At 42.2% G+C, this 21418-nt stretch overlaps 1 protein-coding gene across 1 annotated transcript; it reads left to right on the top strand.

Annotated features, from left to right (window-relative positions):
* Positions 1-2802: 2802 nt before the first annotated feature.
* ELOA (elongin A) lies at positions 2803-20717 on the top strand. Its single transcript, XM_032227394.1, has 11 exons — positions 2803-2916; positions 7155-7211; positions 7784-7902; positions 8658-9825; positions 12137-12251; positions 13373-13528; positions 14513-14610; positions 16016-16196; positions 16713-16824; positions 17378-17535; positions 18158-20717. Exons 1-11 carry the CDS (start codon positions 2845-2847, stop codon positions 18217-18219), a joined length of 2298 nt encoding a protein of 765 aa, XP_032083285.1. The 5' UTR covers positions 2803-2844; the 3' UTR covers positions 18220-20717.
* The last annotated feature ends 701 nt before the right edge of the window (positions 20718-21418 follow it).

Raw genomic sequence — 21418 nt, 5'->3', positions numbered from 1 at the left:
CTTTCTTGCCACAGTGAAGTGAATCCCTGCAGGTGTTAAGTTAGTAGCATGGTCTTTAAGTGAATCTGACTTATCTCCATCAACTTGACTTGTCAGATTGTCACAAAAGGACATGGCAGCCATCATAAATATAAGTCAGTTGCTGAGCGTTTCAGTTTTGATGACATGACCGTCGGCATGCGGTAATGGTCATGTGAAAAATGGGCACTTTTTTTTAGTGCCATTGTAACTTCAAACCGTCACTAAATGAACCTTTCTAAATTGAGGACTACCTGTATTTCCTGCATTGGAATTAATGACTTTATTGGGTTTTTTTATGGACGATAACTGTCTTTTCTCTTCACCCAGCCTGACAAGAGACCATGAAAACATTCATCTAGAACAGGGGTGTCAAACTTGATTTCATTGAGGGCCGCATCAGGGTTGTGTTTGATGGGGGGGAGGGGAGAGGCGGGATGGCGTGGCCAGCTCAAAGTCACTTTTGTCGGGGTGGCAGTGGTGGCCCATGCGTTCTGCCAGCGAAAACAGGCTCCCAAGCTCCGTTTTCGGCTGCCATGGCCTCCTGTAACTCTCTGCTAGTGAAAATGAATGCGGCCCTCCTGAGCTCCATTTTCATTGGCAGAGGGTTGCAGGAGGCCATGACTTCCGAAAATGGAGCTCAGGAGCCCATTTTCTCTGGCAGAAGCAGCATGGGCTGGTCCTTCGCCATTTCCAGGGTGGCCCTGTGGGACGGATCCGCCCCCTGGGCATTGGGTTTGACACCCCTGACCTAGGAGATCTCTTATTCCCCAGAACTGGCCTCCAACTCTCAAAGAGCCCTGTTGTTTTGGATCAAGGCAGCAGTAAACACCCCAAATTAACTTTGCCTCACACCAGTCTGAGGAGAATAGCTCGTCTGTGCTATTTTCTCTCTCTTAAATGCCAAGCTTGCGTGTGTTTGTGTGTGTTCTTGGTGGGAGATTATTTTGCACAAATGTTTCTCTGAACAGGGAGTTAAAATCCAAAGAGTGGGGTTTTTTTTGTTTGTTTGTTTTGTTTTTTGTCTGGGTGCTTTGTGGAGTATAAACATGGCATTTGAGCTTGGAGCCCATCCGCCATCTTTGCCCTGTTCTCAATTTACTGGATCTCATCCCCATATTTTCCATTTAGCCTCCCTAACTGGAAATATAGGAAGGGACAAAAGCACTCAGTCCCAATCAGGGCTGCTATATACTGTGAATGGATATTCTGCCCCATCTCATGGCATGTATTTTCGGAGAGCTTCTACAAGGTGTTTTCAATTCTTCAGGTGTGCCTCTCGACCCCGAGTGATTTTAAGACTCCTCCAGAGATGCTCCTAAGAATGGATTTATATACAAAAATCAGCAAATATTATCATAATCCAATAAATGCACATTACCCCTCAGAAATGGATTCCATAATCTTCTCAGCATCCATTTTGTGGGTTATGTGAGACAATAGTGGGCAAAAAGATCTTGTGACAACCTGGCCTACCTCATGTAATGCATACAAACCAGCCAATTGTGGCTTGTTAAAACATACCGTGTTTCCCCGAAAATAAGACAAGGTCTTATTTTCTTTTGACCCCCAAAATAAGTCTTGGCATTATTTTTGGGGAGGTCTTATTATTTTTGAGGTGCAGGAGGTGGTGACAGTGATCACCTAATGGCTGCTGCTGTGTTGCAGTATTTTGGGGAGGGCTTATTTTGGGGGAAACAGGGTAATAATATAACCCACAGCTGACCTGGATGCAAAGTACGAATTTAGTCTGAGCCTGCAGTGCATTGCCTTTTGATTGGGAGATTAAAAGCACACAAATCATAATTGCTAGTCTCTAGCATAGACTATAAAACCTGCTTTTGGGGTTGAAAATCATGGTTTATGTGTGGTTGTGCTGTATACTTTATTTAACAAACTCTTGCTTGGTATATTGCATGAAATACAGTTCTGCGTGGACATTTGTAAGCTGCTCTTTAAGGCGAGTCTCAATCTTGATAACTTTTAAGATAAATGGACTTCAATTCCCAAAATCCCCTAGCCAGCATGGTTGGTTGGGGAATTTTGGGAATTGTAGTCCATATAAAAGTTGTAGAGACTGAGAAATGCTGCTTTAAATTCTCTAATTTGTAAATGTGCTTTAAGAAGCGGTGGCAAATGGTTGTTTTAAACTTTGTAAACTGGATTCCTGCTTCTGGGAAGGAGTATATGTGATATAAAGCATTTTGAGTGAATGTCAATTAATCTGTGGTCATGCTTATGTCCTTATCCAGCTTTCTCCAACATGATGAGCCAGCCCAGACGGATGATGACCTCCATAAAGGCCAAAAAAAGCCTCACACTGGTAATGAAGACCTTATTTGAACTCTTTCGGCAATGTGAAAAATCGGTGAAAAAGCAGAAGCGCTTTTTGGAGAGGAACGAGCCAACCGTGGCAGGCAACGTTCTTGCCAATTTTCAAAATGGCCGCTATGCCACAGCAGGAAGGGTTTTGCCCTCATTTAAGATGGAGACGTTGTCATCCGTCCGTTTAACAGCTGTTTCTTAACTGTTTGCCCTGACCCGCGATGGCGTTTTTCCTTCTTCCCTGCCTTCTCGGCTGTGAAGCCTTTGCCAGATTGCGAAATGGCGGCACCGGCTGGTGAAGGGGGATGGCCGATTGGCTTCTTTTTCAGCCCCGCCCCTTTTCCCCGCCCCTTCCTTTTTTTGCCCGGGATAAACATGGTGCCACGAAACGGGATTCGAGAACCCCCAGGAGTTCGGAAGGAGGAAAGCCCAGAGTTCTCTTGGGAAGCCGTTGAAGCAACGGCCACTTCCGCCGAGCAGGAGACCTCGCCAGGAGTAAAAATGGCGGAGTCGGTGCTAGAAGATGTCCGAAAGCTCCAGTCTCGGCTCACTAGCGCTTCGGAACCGAAGAAGGTAAAAACAAAAAAAAGGGGGGACCCTGAGGGGAAAAGCGAATTGGGCGGAGAGTGGTTGTGGGGTGGCCGAATGGCGGCTGGAGCGGGGACCCCGCGAGGTGGGGGGCAGCGGGGGTCCCTTTAGGATGGCCACGGCGAGAGGTGGGAGAAACGAGGGGTACCCCAGTGAAAGAGGGGCGCTAGCTGGGAGGGCGAGGCTGAATTGCGCAGCGGGTGGGGTGGGGGGAAGGCAAAAGGGACTGTGTTTTTGGGGGGAGCAAAAGAAAAAGGGGGCGAGCCAAGGTGCAAGTGGGGCGCCCCCCCTCGGCCGTTACTGGGCAAACGAAGCCCTGCGAGTTTTTCAGGCCAATTAAAAGAAACCCCTTCCCCTCCCTACTCCCTCCCCCACCCCCCTATTGAGGATATATTATATATATATTGGAGGCGGAGACTCTTTGAGAGCTGAACGCCACGAAATTTCATTTAAATGTATGCCGATCAGCGTACATGCAAAGTGGCAGCAAAGTTACTCATAAGTCTAAGGATGGCGAGACTTGTGCTGGGGAGGTGTAACAAATCACAGACACACACATATAGATATATATCTATTGAACGGCCATCCTCCGAGAGATATATTTATATGTGTGGACATATATGGATGGTCAATGGGAGAAACGGGTGGGGGGGGGGGGGAGAACAGCCGTTTAACGGCTGAATTTTGAACGCCGGAGAAATCCATGTCCGTTGATGGGGAGGGGGGGGGGGCTGGTTGTATGAGTTGTCGGTTATGTTCCATGGACTAGGCAAGATTGTGGGGTGGGTGGGGGTCGTGGATTCCAGAGGGCTAGTCCTATCCCTTGAAGGGGTGAGGGCTTAGCCAATGAAAAGGCTCTAGTGGTGTCTTATTGCTCTGTGTGTTTTTAATAAAAATAAATAAATGTAAAAACAGTATTGTAGTCATTATCATCAAGTGGGCTGCATAGTAATTGCCAAAGGCTTGTAGAAATGTGTGAGTCTCAAAAAAGTGCCACCACAACACTGGCAAGAAGAGGAACCTTGTGCAGAATTGGGAAGTGGGTTGTGCAGGTTGCCCACCTTTTAATTCCAAACATTCAGGGAGGGTCAGAAGAAGATGCTGGCAATGAATCACCTCTGGTGTTCTTTTTTTTTTTAATTAACTCTAGTGCAGGATCTCTGCTGTTTGCATCACCTTTACATAGATAACTGCTGAAAGAAATCTCTCTTGCAATCCTGAATATTTTTAATTATGCTAACAACCCGTAAAGAAAACTTCTACTAGAAGTTAGAAATCTGCAAAGGAGTAACTGCTAAGTGATTTTCTTTGTGTCCTAAAGATGTGAGAAGCTGATACTGAGAGAGGCTCTTTGAATAACAGTTGAAAGGATGAAGGACTGGCGTCCCCCCCACCTCTTTTGGTTCAATGGATTTCTCCTCCACCTTGCAGATTAGCATCCACTGGATAGTTTATAGTTGTTTTTACATTGAAAAGACTTAATGTGAGGACAGAAAAGAAGGGAGGTGTGTGATAGACTAAGCACTGGGCAGAACTAATTCTAGAGCATTTTCTTGCACTTTAAGTCATCCAGCAAAGAGATGTTACTTCTAAAAGCATTTCACCGAAATGGTGGCTTGAACATTTTGTGTTTTGTCAGGAGCAATCTGAGTTTACCTCTTTACTTGAAAAAACAAATTTAAATGGTCCCTTCCTTCTGGTGACTGGGAATTAAGAACTATGGAGAAGTGTATTAAAAATACTTTGGACATGCTTTGAATCACTTTAAAGTGCAAATTTGAGGGGGTCACTTAGGAACATATCCTTTGAAAAATGTTGTTAGTACTTGGCTGCTATTTATTGCAGGACAAAAATCAATTATGAAAGAAAGGAAAAGTACAGCTTGTCTGCTACCTTTGCCTTTTCATTAGTGCCGTCCACAAGTATGTGTATTTGGGAGAAAGGCTTATTTACTGTGGAAAATCTCAACTTTTGCTTAAAGTGTGAACTTCTAGCCCATTATTGAGATGAATGCAGGTTTTTTTTTACTCCATTGGGAGAATTTATAAATGTAGTATGATTTTTGGAGATATTGGGGATAATCTTTAATGTATTGGAATGTAGAGAAGAGACAGCTTTCTCTTCCTTTTGCTGGCTTTGGGAATAAGGGCAGATACTTGGCAAACTTGTTGCTGTGGTTAACTATGCCAGTTGGTTAAAGGGCTCTCTGTGTCCCTCTGAAGAATTGTGAAGAGTTGTTCCCCTGGCTGGTTTCTAAATTTTCTCCGGTAATTTACCCAGGAAGAGTTTCCAAATTCTGTGTGCAAATTTTATTGTGGCCTTCAATAATCCCTGCTTGTCCTGATTTTGTACAGCACACCTCTGCCATTCATTTTCATCTCTGTTGTAGAAAAGAAGAAGGAGAAATTTTATTTTGCAACTGTAACCCCTCTTGAGTCATATTTTTTTCTGACGGAAGAACCTGCAGGGATAAAGCATATTGGGCTGCAAACACATGCCAGACAATGTAATCAAAGCAATTCAGAAAGATTTGCCCCCCACCTCTAATTCTATCCCCACCTCATCTACACCTTTATGCACCCTCTATGGAATTCAGTAGGTCTAATAGTTTATGATCAGTAGATGGCGCTCTTGTGCTCTCCAGAAATCCTCTTTTCTGTCTGATTTTTGTTCTGCCACCTTTTGTTTTACATTTATTTAATTTTAGCCAACCTTGATTATTTTTATAAATAACTCAAGGCAGCCAGCATACCTAATATTCCATCCTCCTCTTAATTTCTTCACAACAACAACTTTGTTAGGTGGGCTGGGCTGAGAGAGAATGACTTGAGTTCAACAGGCAACTCAAACACCAGAGAGCTTGGTATCCTGATAACCCAAATACTAGAGTACAGTAAAATAAACCTTGATTCTGAGTTTAGGACAAATGATATAAATTGTTACGTAGAAACAAATTTTAGAAACATTGGCTCTTAAAATTCCGCAAATTATTGGTGAATGGTCAGATGGAACATGTAAAAAAATAGTTCAGAATTGAAAAAGCTGTTGGAATGGAAGAAAGCATATTCAGCTCTGTTTGGGATTAGATGTTAAAAATTCTAGAAGAATAAAGGTACCAGAACAGCTGAGTACTAATTTTAGAGATCAAAAATGCTTCTGTGTGGATGTAAGCCACTTTTAACCCCAGTTGTCATAAGTCTATAACGATTTTCAGTCATCCAGATCTTAGTTGTATTAAAAATGGTTTTTATTTTGAAAAGGCAACTGGGCTGGGTTTTTTTTAAAAAGAAAAATAAGATGTTTTGCTTCCTATCCTGGAATCTTGATCAGCTGTATTGGATGGTATGAGAGATAGAAGGTCAGTCAACTGTCCTTCAACTGCCAATAACTGTCATTCCATCTCCCACACCATCCAACGCAACGGATCAAGATTCTAGAATAGAAAGTGAAGCCTCTTCCTTTTTCTTTAAAAAAAAATCAGTCCAGTCACCTTTTCAAAAATAAAAACCACTTTTGATACCCAGTTGTCATTGTCCAGAATTTTTACAGTTGGGACTCCCAACTGTTGGTCATGTTGGTTGAGGACACTAGAAGTGGTCCTCTCCAGCAGCTGCATGGCTCCAGGTTGGGGAAGGCTGCCTTTAAAAGAAAATGTATTACAATTTGGAAGGCTGCCATTTGATGGATGTTGTATTACATTTGTTAAGCTATTGGTTGGTTTAATGAAATTCCCTACCATGATGAAAGATGAGAGTGGGTTTCCTGCCCCCCCTTATTATCGAACACTTCTGTTGATCAGCATTGTTACACCAAGGCTTAGCTATCATGAGAAGAAGGTCAATGAGGCTGATATATGGGGAGCCTTTCCCAAACTCTTCAAACTGTTGCAGGTATCCAGAAATATTCTCCCTGGGAGAAACTTGCCTCTAATCCAACTGGATTTTCTCTTACTTTTGATTCAGGGATGGAGGGGTAGTCTCCAAAAATATTTGGGGCAAGCAGCTCTAGAGCCCTCTGGGCAAGCCTACAATCTTTGGATGGGATTGCTGCAACTATAAGATTTTTGATCTGCTTCATTTGTCTGCAAAATATTAGGTCTGTTCCTTCTGTGGCATCTTAGCAGCTCTGTGGGTTTGTTTTTTGAACTTCTTGACTACTGTGGGGGGAAAAAAGCTCTCCATTACAGAGCTGAGTTCTCAACCCTTTTCTATTCCCCTCTGCAGCTGTTGAAGAGTTTGAAGAGACTTTCTGAACTGCCAATGACAATTGACATTCTTCAGGTAAGTTATTTTGTAGTACCATGTCTTACGCTTGGAAACTTAGTTCTGTTGGAGATTCCAAGTATTGCTGCCCAGGATGGAGGTTCTGCGGAGTAAGAAGTTGGAAATCTGCATAGAAAGAGGGCAATCTCACTGAAGATTGATTGGTTGATTATTTATTTATTTAAAAGGTTTGATGGCATGGTGTCTCACAACAGCAGTAAAACCCAATAACAACAAAACATAATTCTCCCTCCGTCCCTCCCTCTCTCTCTTACACACACACACACACACACACCCTGCCCTAACCATCTAAGCCAGGATGCGGCTAAATCTGTCCTGTTGTGATGGCTTGGTCCGAATTACAAATGGGAAGGCTCAAACCCTGCAAAATATAGAAACAAAAATATTTTATTGTTCCATGTATATCCTGCTAAGCCATCACTGTGCTTTGAATAAGTTACAGTTGGGTTGGGTTCATACCTTGCATTCAGCCATAATTGGTTTATTTGTTGTAGGCTTAGCATGTTGTATGAACTCAGATGTTAACTAGCTGTCATTGTCAAAGCTGTTTTCCTACATCCTTTTCGCAGGAGACTGGAGTCGGAAAGAGTGTGAATAGTTTACGAAAACATGAACAGGTTGGAATCTTTGCCAAGAACTTGGTAGCAATATGGAAGAAGCTGCTGCCAGTTTCACAGGAAAAAGTGCGGTGAGTTGGGCTTTTATAATATCTCTTTCTTAACAGACAATCCCCTTGTATAGTTCATCTGCCCTCAAAAACAATTTGAAGCTCTGTTTCCTGATACAGCTCCACTGCCTGGTGGAATGTGCCAAATGTTAATAGCCAGAGAGAATATAAACAATGAAAGATCAAGATAGTTTGGCAAAAATAATGTAAAAGGGGGGACAATGTGCAAGCTTTATAGATAACATATGAAGAATGGTTGCAGGAACTGGGTATAGCTAGTCTAGAGAAAATAAGGATTAGGGGTGACATGAAAGCAGTGTTTCAATATTTGAGGGCTGCCACAAAGAAGAGGGGGGTCAGCTTATTTTTCAAAGCACCAGAAAGTAAGACAAGAAACAATGAGTGGAAACTAATGAAGGAGAGAAGCAACCTGGAATAAGGAGGAACTTCCTAACAACGAGACCAATTGACAAGTGAAACAGCTTTGCCTTCAGAAGTTGTGTGTAATTCATCACTGCAGATTTTTAAGAAGAGACTTGACAGCCACTTGTCTGAAATGGTATCGGGTCTCCTGCTTGAGCAGGGGGTTGGACTAGAAGATCTCCAAGGTCCCTTCCAGTTCTATCCTATTCTAAGTTCTAGTCTAGAAAGGTAGAGGTTGGCTGCATTCTATTTCATTGTTAAGAAGATGGAACTAAGCAATCATAGCTTTAGCTTAGGTTTTCAGTAATCTTTGATCAAAATCAATAATCCAATTCTTTCTCTGTTTTTTTAAGGCATAATCTTGAACCTACAGAACAGGACCGAAACCTTTCTAGGAAACGACACCGAGATCTGTTGCCCAAAGAGGGCTGCTCAGAGACACACCAGCCTTCTTGCAGCCAGTCATACGAGTTGGATTGTGGAACTAAAAAGGTCAAGAGGTGTTCAGAGCCAGAGAAATCCCATCAGGAGGTCAGCTATGGCATCCCACAAGACAGGTCATGGAGGAGAGGGTCCTCTGACCAGGAGTGTTCTGACTATGGCCATGCCGTCTCATCTGAGCTCAGTGAAAGTCCTCAGGAACTCTATATGGACCTCTGCCGTGCTGAAGAACAAGAGAAGGAACAAAAATCCTTTTCTCAAAAGGGGATGAAAAGCCCCCCGTTTCAGGACCCACCAGAAGTTACTCATCATAGGCATTTCAGTGACTCTCAAGAGAAACCTAGTACAAGTCAGAGCAAAGAGCCTAAATCTTCTCACAAAGAGAGGCAGCGGCCAGAAGCCAAGGGTGAAGACAAGGCCTCCGTGTTCAGCTCAGAGAGGCTGCCAAAGGCTTCTTCTTCCTTCCACGAAGCTTCCTTACCAGGCAGCAGCAAGGAGAAGCTGAAGGCCCCAGACAGCCTCAAGCGAGAGAAGAAAAAAGATGGTGCCAGCAGCAGCGGCATCAAGAGACAGAAGACCCACTTTGACTTGGAGGATAGCTTGAATGAACATAGGAAGAAACAAAAAACTCATGACTTGGAAAAGGCCAAAGCAGAGAAGATAAAATTTAGCCTGGAAACCATATGTGTAGATCAGGAGAAACCAAAACCTGAGGGAGACTTTCCTCATAAGAACAAGGAGAAGAAGAGTTCCAGCAGCTTTAAAACCTCTGAAGCCAAACCCAAAGTCTTCGAATCACACAAGAGGCCTGCAGGGTTCTCCCTTCCCAGAGAGGGAGAGGTGGAGGATGAGTACGAGCAGCCCACCATGTCCTTTGAGTCCTATCTGAGTTACGACCAGCCTCAGAAGAAGAAAAGGAAGCTGGCCAAGCCGACTACCGCTCCAGCCCCAGAGAAAGCACACAGCAGCAAGCAGAATGGCTCCAAGTCAAGTGCCAAGAGCTCGGATGCCAGCCGGAAAGCTCCCAAGCCACCGAGTGAGAAGAAACTGGTGGAGGCCTCTGCACCTAAAACAAAAAAAGTAAGGGTTCTCGTGGGGGGAATCGTTGGTTCACTGTTATCTTTTCTCGGCCACATTGGTGTTGAAGGCAAACTGAAGGGATTTTTTTAGCATTTTGGTTCACAAGGCACAATCACAATGTGGCTTATTTGGGTGTGTGTGTGTGTTATGGCGCACCAGCAGCCAGCAGAACTGGCATCAGAGTTGGATAGTGAGGAGGTTGGGGAGGAGCACGGGCCAGTCCTGGAGGCTGGAGAAGGCTCTGACAAATGCTTGGCGTCGGAGGCAGAGATGGGACCAGGGCCATCTGGCAGTGGTCAGATGCCTACGGAACTAGACAGCAGTGAGGCAGAGGAACAGCTGGAGCCTGTTCCCAGTGTGCGCATGCCCAGAACTGCCAGAAGAAAAGAACAAGTCAGAAATCAGGGTGGACTTGGAAGTAAAGTCACAGGTGGAAGGTGATTGGCCCCTGCCATAGGAAATAAAAGAGGAGCGAAAGGGGAGGGGGCTTTTGCAGGAAACAATTTGTTCGTTCGGTTAGATTCGTTTCAGGAGTGTGTGCTCCATCTTTCCTTGTATAGCACCTCATTTGGGAAATATTTACATGGCAGCTTTGCAAAATAGATAAAGTCTGTAGACATTAATATTCCTTTGAAAGACTGTTTGCCAGGCCTTGCTGAATGTAAATGAGTGGAATTCACATTTGTTTAATCAGAGGGGTTTTGACCGGACCAGGACTCTGCCTCGTGCTTTTTGGGGAAGCCTAGGTCAGAACAATGTTGTTATATGCACCTAGCCATTGTAATTTGTAAGTCATCGCTTATCATTAGACCTGACCTCTAAACTCATCAAATGACGGTTCTTTTGGCAATATTGGTTGAGGAAATCAGGACTTGCATGCACCTGGGACATTTTAATATACGGAAGTGAATACCAGACAAAGGTTCTGCAGGCTTCAAAGGCAGCTTGTGCTTCTAAGAGTTTGGGCCCATTAATAACTAGTTCTGACCAGAACATCATAAATGACATATTATGCAGTGGAATGGGCTTATCTATTAACTTACACAGGAATAAAACATGGAATTCGGTCCTCTCCAAAAACTTGCTGAGTAAGTTAGCTTGGGGTCGGTGCAGTTTTCTCCCCAGTGCAAATGAAGAGAGTCCTTGGAGCTCACCATGCTCGGTTGTTTGCTTGGATATTTCATTACCCAATTAGGTAACATAAGTGCAAGTGAGTGGGATTTGCCCTCTGCCACTATAATATTACCTGCCAAATAAATATTTAGCTACATCATTTCTATTGTTTGTAATGGAATATATTTAAAATAATGTTTTAACATTATTCCCAAGACCTGGGGTGTCAAACTCAAGGCCCGGGGACCAGATCCAGCCCACAGGGTACTTCAATCTGGCACACGGGGCCACTCTGGAAACAGCGATGGACTGGCTTGTATTGTGTCTGCCAGCAAAAACAGGCTCCTGGGTTCTGTTTTTGGCTACCACAGCCTCCGGTAATCCTCTGCCAATGAAAACGGAGCTTGAGAGGCCCTCCCCAGCTCCGTTTTCGCTGGCAGAGGGTTGCAGGAGGCCATGGGAGCCAAAAATGGAGCTTGGAAGCCTATTTTTGCTGGCAGAGCACTAGGGCCACCACAGGTGCTCCTGACAGGAGTGACGTTGAGCTGGCCACAGGTGGCATGCCGAACCATTTGTTAGGGCATGTGAGACATTGCCTAGCTGACTTTGGCCTTCTTTTGAGGCTGTTTTTCGCCCTCCCGAGCCTTTAGGGGGCTTCCCTGAAGGCTCTGGAGGTCGAAAAACGGCCCTATGGACAAACCGAAAGTCACTTCCCGTTTGCTCGTAGGGCACATTTTGCCCTCCAGAAGGTGAAAAATGGACCTACGGAGAACCCGGAAGTTTGGGAATGGTGACTTCTGGTTTGTCCGTAGAGCCAATTTTTGAGCATTATAGCATTATGGGTGTGGCATGCCAGCGCACGCGCCCCCCCTGGTGCTCCCCCCCCCCGCTTGTGGCACGGCAACCAAAAAAGATTTGCCATCCCTGCCCTATAAGTTGGTAGGTAGACAGCACTTAGCACTGAAAAAAGTAGAAGATAAGAGAGTTGTTCTTTGAACTCCCCATCGTTCCTAATGACAGAATACTCAACACGTTTGAATTTACCTCCGTTGAAGTACAGCCTACTCAAAATGTTGAGTGGACAGTTTTGTCATGAGTCTGTTTGGTTTCAAAGATGTTTTTTTCCCCCCCAAACGCAGCAAATACGGACTTTTGCAAAGCTGTCTTAAACAAACACGAGCTTTTCCCCCCCCCACAGATCCTCATTGATGTGCTGCCAATGCTCCCTGACATTCCATTGCCTCCAATTCAGGCAAATTATCGCCCTCTCCCCTCACTTGAGACGATCCCATTTGTCCAACCAAAGAGGAAAGGTAAAGTTGGAGCGGAATCTTCTTTTCATTTACTATTTCTAAAAGTTGTGGTTGAGGACAGGTTGGGTGATACAGGAAAAAAATCACGTAGAAGTTCTGAATTTTTCTTTGTCTTTTATTCACTTACCTAGACCCCTTCCTCCTGTGAAAGAGGAGGAAGACCACTCTATAAATATAATGAGAATAGATGCCAATTTGGATTCAGGGAAATAGTTGAGTAGCTCAATGGTAGTTGATCATTTCTCTGATGCTTCCCGAGACGGAAAGAAAATAGAATAGAATAGAATAGAATAGAATGAAATTATGAAAGAAAGAATAGAATAGAATTAGGAAAGAATGAGGAAAGAATGAATAGAATAGGGATAGGAATTAGGAGAGAATAAAAACAGAATAGGAATAGAATAGAATTCTTTATTGGCCAAGTGTGATTGGACACACAAGGAATTTGTCTTTGGTACAAATGCTCTCAGTGTACCTAAAGAAAAATAAAATAGAATACGTCAAGAATCATAAGATACAACACTTAGTGATAGTCATAGGTTACTAATGAATCAAATTATGCTAGGAAACACATAAAACAATATAAATTGAAAGATACAAGCAAAAGTGGGAAAAAGATAGGTAGTAGGAAGGAAGAGAAGAATAATACTAATACAGTCTTAGTAAGTAATATGACAAGGAATGTGATTGTGGCTTTGCTTCCAAGCACATTGCATCTTAGTTGTTCAACCATGAAGGTTTTTTTTGTGCAGTGAGGAATCATCTGCCTCATATTAAAAGCACAAATAAATCATCTTTTCAAAGCACAAGATAGCCTACATTCACTATCCACAATTTGGGTTTAGTCCCTTGAGTTGGAAGCAGTGATTTTCCATGCAAGCCACCCATAGTAGTGCCACAGTGAGATTGGAGGCCAATAAATTCAACAAATAAATAAATAATGGAAATGCCTTTACAAACAGGCGTGCCTGTATGTAAACGTGTCCGGTAGCTATAAATCAGTGCAAACACTGTGAATTTTTCCAAAATCATCTGGTGGGGTTGGAATAAGTTTTTGGTCTTCTGTGACCTCCATGCTGGATACCCTGGTCTCTAATGAGTCTTTTGCCCTGACCTTGCAGCCCTCTCCTCCCCAACTGCAGAGGATGAGGCTGGTTTCACAGGACGTCGGCTGAATTCCAAGATGCAGGTGTACTCGGGCTCCAAGACTGCCTATCTTCCGAAGATGATGACTCTTCATGAGCAATGCATCCGGGTGCTCAGCAATAATATTGACTGTGAGTCCGATAGTTGTCGGCCTGTGAAGGGGAAGGGGTTTGACAGTGAACTGGATCGGGATAGTTACTTATTTACTTATATGGCAGCCCACCTCCCTGTAATACAGGGAGTCCTTGACTTACAACCATCTGGTTAAGGACTGATTGGAGTTGAAAAAAGGGACTTACAGCTGGTCCTCACACTTAACAACTGTCAACAGCATCTCCTTGCTGGGCGATCAGAATTTAGACACTTGGCAACCAGCATGTATTCATAACAGTTGCAGCATCCTGGGGTCACGCGATTGCCATTTGCAGTCTTCTCAGGAAGCAAAATCGGGGGGGGGGGGGGGGGGGGAGCTGGATTTGCTTAAGGACTGCATGATTCACTTAGCAACCCTGGCCAAAAAGGTCTTAAATCAGGCATAACTCGCTAGACTATCTTCATTAGTTGTGGAGATTTTGATCCCAATTGTGGCCAGAAGTCAAGGACTGCTTGCATAACTGTCACGCAAACATTTCCATTAGAGGACTGCTTAATTCATTGCTCCTCCATCCAGTTGACAAGTTCTCTTTCAAAGCTCCTTTTCTCTTACAATCATGTTATTTTCTGATTTGAGGTGAAGTTGGGATTAACATGGAATGATCCATGAAAGAATAGTTCATGGTTAAGCAAATGGGATAAACTGACAGTGGCTGTGGCTTACTTAGTTTTGTTTAGTCCTAAAGCAATCAGCCATTCTGTTGTTCCTTGCCTTTCTTTCTAGTTGGTTGGGGAAACTTGATTTGGACAACATCTAGGTTTTATATTTTGCATGACCATGGTTCCTTTGTGCATCGTAGAAAACATTCTGGTTCTTCTATCCATACTTAGCTGATTTTATGCCTCCTGGATTTCAGAAGATGCTTCCATGTCTTGCTATGCATGTAAAATCAAATACCTGTCTCCTGTTTGGAAAATATGCCCTGAAAATGAAAAAAGATCTGTCTGCTTTTTTCTCCTAGCCATCTACGAAGTAGGCGGTGTCCCATATTCTGTACTTGAGCCTGTTTTGGAACGCTGCACCCCAGAGCAGTTGTATCGCATCGAGGAGTGCAATCACGTGAGTGTTACCAGATAAGAGGGAATGAGGTGTGGTTTCTATCTATGGATGTAACTCAAAAACAGCTGGTATAAAATTAGGTATAGGGAATGCTGTATTTAAAGAAAAAACCCTCTATTTTTATTCAGATGACATAAATATGCAAGACCACAATATATACAGGAAAAATCTAATTGAAGGATATCAATTAAGTATAATAAAAATAAAGTTCATTATATAATAATACAACCTCTGACAATGATATCTTAAAGAGTTAGTAAAATGATAGCACTGTGATTAGATAGTAGAGAAGATCCTCAGCCCTAGAAAATGAAAACTTTGTGGAAAAGTTTTGAGAAACTCTTTGTTTCTGTAGAGTGATATTTCTCAACTTTGGCAACTTTAAGATATGTAGACTTCAACTCCCAGAGTTCCCCAACCATCCCCATCGGGGGTGGTTGAAGTCCACACACCTGAAAGCTGTCAGGTTGAGAAACATGGCTGTACAGGTCAACTAATTTTGACCTGCTCTGCAAGGTGAATGGATGTCTCGGAGGTCCTTAGCAGAAATTTTACACGGTACATGATACCAGTACCATCAAATTGGCATTTGGAATTGGGATGAAGATACTGAGATTGCATTGTAACACCTCTCCCCCCCCCCAAATGAATTTTGGGACTTGGCTATTAGCTAGTGAACCTAATGGACAAGTTCCCTTCTGTGGCAGCCTCTCCCATTAAGGGTATAGTAATAGGTAGCTCAGAAACCTGCTCTTAATTACCCAAGCATATTTGGCAGAGGGAATTCAACTGGATCTTGGTGAAGTTGCCATGTGTTTGTCACCAGCTGCTGTTCTCCTTAAGTATTCCTCCAAGGAACAAATAAAGAAGAAGCAAGACAAAGGGACTTTAGAGATGGGAAGCACCTCCACCCCTTAATTTTCTCAAACACCACGAGGATGAATGGCAGCAAAAGGACTAAGGGGCAGGGATTTAAGAAGTCTCTTAAGAAGAGCCAAAGAGGCTCTGTGCATCCAGAAGGCCATTATGTAAGCCTTGGCATTGCTTCCTTTATCACCAGTCCAAATAGTAGAGAGGACAGAATTTTCCTTCCTCCAAGTTGTCCTTGTTGACAAAAGTGATTTCATTTTTCTCCAGCAAATAACCCCAAAGGAAAAGATGTTAAGTTCGCAATTCAAACCTGTAGTTGGGACCAGAATTTTAGTTGTAAGTTGTGAGGCATTCATGTGACTGCACTTGATTTTACAAGTTGGAGTTTTGTAATATTTCCCTGGACTTGTTTTGAAACCTGAGGGTATATCTTCTAGTAAGCAAATTTGCATCTTGGACAACTAGATCTTGGTTCATAAAGATTTCAGAGATATTCCAACTCTAGGCTCAATCTTCCTTTGCTCTTGGCCTCCAGGTTTTAACTGAAGACACAGATCAGTTGTGGCACAATCATTGCCAGCGTGACTTCAAGAAGGAGAAGCCAGATGAGTTTGAGAGCTGGAGGGAAATGTACCTACGGCTGCATGATGCTCGAGAGCAGCGACTTCTGATGCTAACGCAAAACATCCGTTCAGCTCACGCCAATAAACCCAAAGGTAGAAGGCTGGACTGAGCGATTGAGCGGGCATGGAGATAAGAAGGGGCAGGGGAGAAAAAGGCTAGCAAATCATTTTTTAATCGGAAAGAAGTGTGCGGTGTTTTTTTTTTCTTTTGTAAGTCCTTGCATTATTTGACAGTTGGGAAGTTAGCGACATACATGAAAAAAGGGAAGGGAACAGTTTTCCCTTTGAAATTTGACTGTCCTGGCACAAGGGCAGGATAAATAATGCAAAATTACTACTTCTGCATGCTATTACAAGTAGCTTTCAATTTACAACCATTCATTTAATGACCATTTGTGACCTTTCCAGCCATCTTCCAACAAGCAAATTGAAGAGGGGAAGCCAGATTCACTTAACAATTATTCATTTCACGAAATATGGGTCTCAGTTTTGGTTGTAGGTTGAGGGCTGTCTACATAAGTCTTAAAAAGCCTTGCTCCAGAAAGTGTCTTCAGTAATGTGTGGGAAATTCAAATTGTCTTAAATTTTGGTTTTGCTCTCCTCTTTTAGCCAGAGTAGCTAAGATGGCATTTGTCAACTCAACAGTCAAGCCACCCCGGGAAGTGAGGAGAAGACAAGAAAAATTTGGGACTGGAGGAGCGGCTGCTCCAGAGAAGATTAAGTATGTTTTCTATGAAGGCTTTGACTTTATCTTCTTCTTGGGAGAACAGTGACAAGCTGCAGGGAAAAGAAATATGGGAGGCTGTGTCTATCCTGCCTGTCAGCATCCATTTGGAGAGGAGACGCAACATTGTGCATGATGATGCCATGGCTAGTTTAGATACCTATGAACCCAATATAGGCATCACATGTGCTTCCAGCTGTGTTTTCATACAGCAGCTGTCATCCCTTTTATGATTGTAATTAAATCATTCTCTCTGAGAGAAGGAATTGTTAACCTTTTTTAAAAAGGTGATGAGCAGGCCACTAAGAGAGAGTAACCTGGCTCTCAACAATGGGGAGAAAAGTAAAATGTATTTTTCCAGATCCAAATTCCTGATGATGCTTGAATGAAGAGGGAGTAATTGATCTTCAGCAACTCTGGTTGCTCCTGGGTGACACATTTTCTCTGTCTATTACAGTCCAGGCTCTGCTACAGAAATTGCCTTGGCAAGCACATTTTTTGACTCTGCAGTGGTCAATTCTTCACCGCTCACCATCTTCTCTTTCCTCAGAATCAAACCTGTATTGTTCACGGCAACTAAAAGTAGCAGCGTTCACGCAGAAGAGGAACAGGATTACGACAGGCCCAGTACTAGTAGTGGCCTCTCATGTTCATCCATGGGCAGCACTTCATCGGTGTCCTATGACCCAAGGAAGCCCCAGGTGAAAAGTAAGTGAGCTGACTCCTCCATCCTGCAAAAAGATTGAGGGTTTTCATGAGAAATACTTCATATTAATCTCGAATGGGATTCAATTATTTTTACATGGTGCCATGCATAAATATTTTTGAATGTGTCCATTTTAACCTTTGATATAGGTAAATAGGCAACTAAATAGGCAACTAAAAGCTCTTTTTGGGGGGCAGGGGCTTCTCCATAATTTTTAAAATGGGAAGCATTCCTGAAGACAAAAAAGCTGAAGAAATGCGGTTTTTGATCGTGTAGAATCCTATCAGACAGTCTGTAAAAGGCATATTCAGAGGCATGGTTTGGTGGGCAAAATGTCTGATTCTGCACAATTGCAACATTATAGCCAAAATCAGAATGATGTGTAAATTAATGTGATATGTAAATATATAAGTCCTTAGGTCCATAGAAAAAGAAATCACTAGCCACTTAAATATGTGCATTGCAAAGATTTTTTTTCTACCTGTAAAATGGAATTGGCTTCTATTTTAGTGGAAACTGTTTCCTTCAAATGCAAATCCAGATTTGTAATCTACATATATCTGTGTGTCTTAATGCAACTGCTTATATGCAATAACCTCTGTCTTTTCTCCTCTTGTTTTGCAGAAATTGCACCCATGATGGCAAAGACTATCAAAGCTTTCAAAAACAGGTTTTCTCGACGATAAAGGAACTGTCAGGCTCCCGTGAACGCGAAGGAAAAAAAAAATCTTATGGAAGCAGTGCTTACAGGAAATTGGGGAGTTTTGGGGGAGCCCTCCAAAGCCCTGTTTAAGACCAACTGCACAGTATTGTTCAAAACCACCTTCCAATTTCCTCTCTTTGTCCCCGTAATTTTTGTTTTATCTGCCAAGCGTTTTGCAAATGTGAAGTCTTGGCACCTGGCTGAGAAACGAAGGTCCACAAACTATAGCGCTTTCTTCAGTCTCTTTTTCTGGATTCCAGAATGGAAAGAGAACTGCCTTCCACCATCTGCAGTGTTTTTTTTTTTTTTTTTGTCTCCCCTCGGCCAGTTGTAAGACTTCAGATCTGCTCTTCTATTCTCCACTGTGAAAGACCATCTATTTTGCAGATACTGTTCATGGTTAGCAACCGGTACTAAAGGACCACTTGGGACTTTTATGATCTTGGTCAACCTTCCGGCAAGTGATTTCCCCCAAACATCATTTTCTCCTTCTTTCTGTTTTTCAGTCTCAGCTTTTAAGTGTTCATCTCATGCCTAAAAACCCTTTGTGCCAGATACAAGCTGATTGGCCTTTCTATACAGGGACATCTGGAGGGGCCACTGTCGTTCTGTTCATTTGGCAAAGGAAAAAAAAATAAAGTAAGAAATGGGTACACGTTATTTTAAACTCGTAGGAAAAACAAAAGCAGCACAACTCAGGAAGCGAAGAATAAGTCACTTTGCACAAATCGGGATTTAAAGCATTCATCTGAGGTTTCTTATTTTAAAAATGTATAGACGATAAGGGGGATAGGTTCTCCTCTCCCCATTTTAAATTGAAAAGAAGGATTCTCTTCTTTGATCCCTCTGGTTTTAACAACAGAGCAGGCACTTTAATTCACTGTTACCCCTTAAAGAGCTCCAGTGACAAAATGTCATTCATCTAGGTGCTCTCTACGGGGGATTCTAGAAATTGAAGTGACAACACATCAGCTTGGGTTAGAAATCATTTCCATGGAAAGGATTGTAGGAACCCCCAGTTTATTTGTCCCTCTCTAATGTAGAGGGTGTTTTTATTTTGGTTAATGTTGTTTTAAATTTAGGCAAACGTTACATGAATTGGCTTTTAACTTATGTTTTTATCTTGTTTAATGTAGGTTTAAACTTAAGGAAACATTACATGAATTGGCTTTTAACTTGTGTTTTTATCTTGTTTAATGTAGGTTTAAATTTAAGCAAATGTTACATGAATTGGCTTTTAACTTCATTAACCAGATCCCTCTGGTTTTAACAACAGAGCTGGCACTATAATTCACTGTTACCCTTAAAGAGCTCCATTGACAAAGCTTCACTCGTCTAGGTGCTCTTTACAGGGGATTCTGGGAATTGAAGAGGCAACACCTCAAGTCGAGTTATAAATCATTTCCATAGAAAGTATTGTAGGAACCTCCAGTTTATTTGTCCCTTTCTAATGTGGAGGTTGTTTTTATTTTATTTAATGTTGTTTTAAATTTAGGCAAATGTTACATGAATTGGCTTTTAACTTCATTAACCAGATCCCTCTGGTTTTAACAACAGAGCTGGCACTGTAATTCACTGTTACCCCTTAAAGAGCTCCATTGACAAAACTTCACTCATCTGGGAGTTTCCTTATGTCCCAGAACAGAAAAGGTAGGCCCAGCCAAGGGGGCAAGATTTGGTCTTTAGTAACAGCATCCGTTATGGAATAATCTACAAGAACATTTCATGCACAAGACAAGCCAGGGGAAAAGAATTTTGAGAGTGGTCCATCTCTCTCAATGCTTATTTGCTGCTGCTATTTTAGTCCTGGAAGGGACTCTGAGCTCATGATCTTATATGTGCTGATGTTGATAGGTGTGTGTTGTGCAGGGGAAAGACAGAGCTGGTTTTGGAAGGCTTGATGGTGTGTTTCCTTTGTGCCATGGTTGAATGAATGTAAATGTCCATGTGTTTTATGAAGGACCCTGACCTTTTCCTGATAATATGGATGGAGGAAAGAGTGGTTCTCCCAATGACCTCCTAGTGGCACCATTCTGAACTCTGGCCTTTGGGCTTTCTGCTGATACCCAGGTCATCATGAGAGTAGCAGTCACAAGAGCCCTGTTAACTTAAAAACCAGTAATTCCTCCATAAAAGTAAAGCTGGAGTGGATATGTAGTGTGTGCCATGTGGGATAAGAAAACTCTCTTGATGTTCTATGTTCAGTCCAACAAACAACATTCTCTCCAACACATAAGAAAGAGACAGCGCCTTTTAAAAAACCATCAATAAATTAAATTTTTATATGCATTTATATGTATTTTGTGTATTTATGTATATATACACATACATACACTATGTGTGTATGTACACCCACATGAAATGCATATAAATTGTAATTACGGTATATGCATTTTGTCTATGTAAGGATGTGTATATGTATGTACACATACATCTGTATGCGTATATATATGCGTTTGTGTATATAGATAGATAGGTATAGATAGATATAGATAGGTATAGATAGGTATAGATAGGTATAGATAGGTATAGATAGGTATAGATAGGTATAGATATAGATAGGTAGGTATAGGTAGGTATAGATAGATATATACACACATACATATATATACGCATACATAAATATGTGTGTACATACATATACACATACATACACAAAATGTATATACGTGTGTGTATGTATATACCCACAAAATGTATATAAAACATATAATTCTAATTATATGATATATGCATTTTGTGTGTGTATGTATACACATTGACGTATGTATCTACACTCGCACATACACTACATACATATAAAAATTTAAATATATGATGGTTTTTTTTTAAAGGTGCTGTCTCCCACATGCAGGTTTGGAGATGATTTTAAATCCCCAACAATTTTGTGTAGCCTTTTAATTTTAAGGCGGATTGGATTTAATGATGTTGGATTCTAAGAAATGTTCCTTTTGCTCTAGTGTACCTAATTTTGCGGTATTTGACTTACTGATATAATCTTCTGCTGGTTGTTGTGCGTGGTGTATTTTCTCCTCTTTGTTGTTGGATTTGGTGGTAAGAGGAGAGCCCAGGAAACATCTCAACCACAGAAGGCAAAAGGACATTTACAAGAGTCTTGTTGGTCCAACCGTTAGCTATCAAAATTGATGGATGGTTTTTGCCAACCACTTTTTTCCCATTCA

Source organism: Thamnophis elegans, chromosome 12, assembly GCF_009769535.1.
Source record: "Thamnophis elegans isolate rThaEle1 chromosome 12, rThaEle1.pri, whole genome shotgun sequence".
NCBI classification, from domain to species: Eukaryota; Metazoa; Chordata; class Lepidosauria; order Squamata; family Colubridae; genus Thamnophis; species Thamnophis elegans.
This window is presented reverse-complemented; position numbering and strand designations above follow the sequence as displayed.

Bases quoted from the DNA above. Each gene is read 5' to 3' on its own strand.
- ELOA (XM_032227394.1), top strand. From the start codon at position 2,845: ATGGCGGAGTCGGTGCTAGAAGATGTCCGAAAGCTCCAGTCTCGGCTC. The intron at 13,529-14,512 runs GTGAGTCCGATA...TTTTTCTCCTAG, and splicing joins GCTCAGCAATAATATTGACT to CCATCTACGAAGTAGGCGGT. The intron at 17,536-18,157 runs GTAAGTGAGCTG...CTTGTTTTGCAG, and splicing joins AAGGAAGCCCCAGGTGAAAA to AAATTGCACCCATGATGGCA.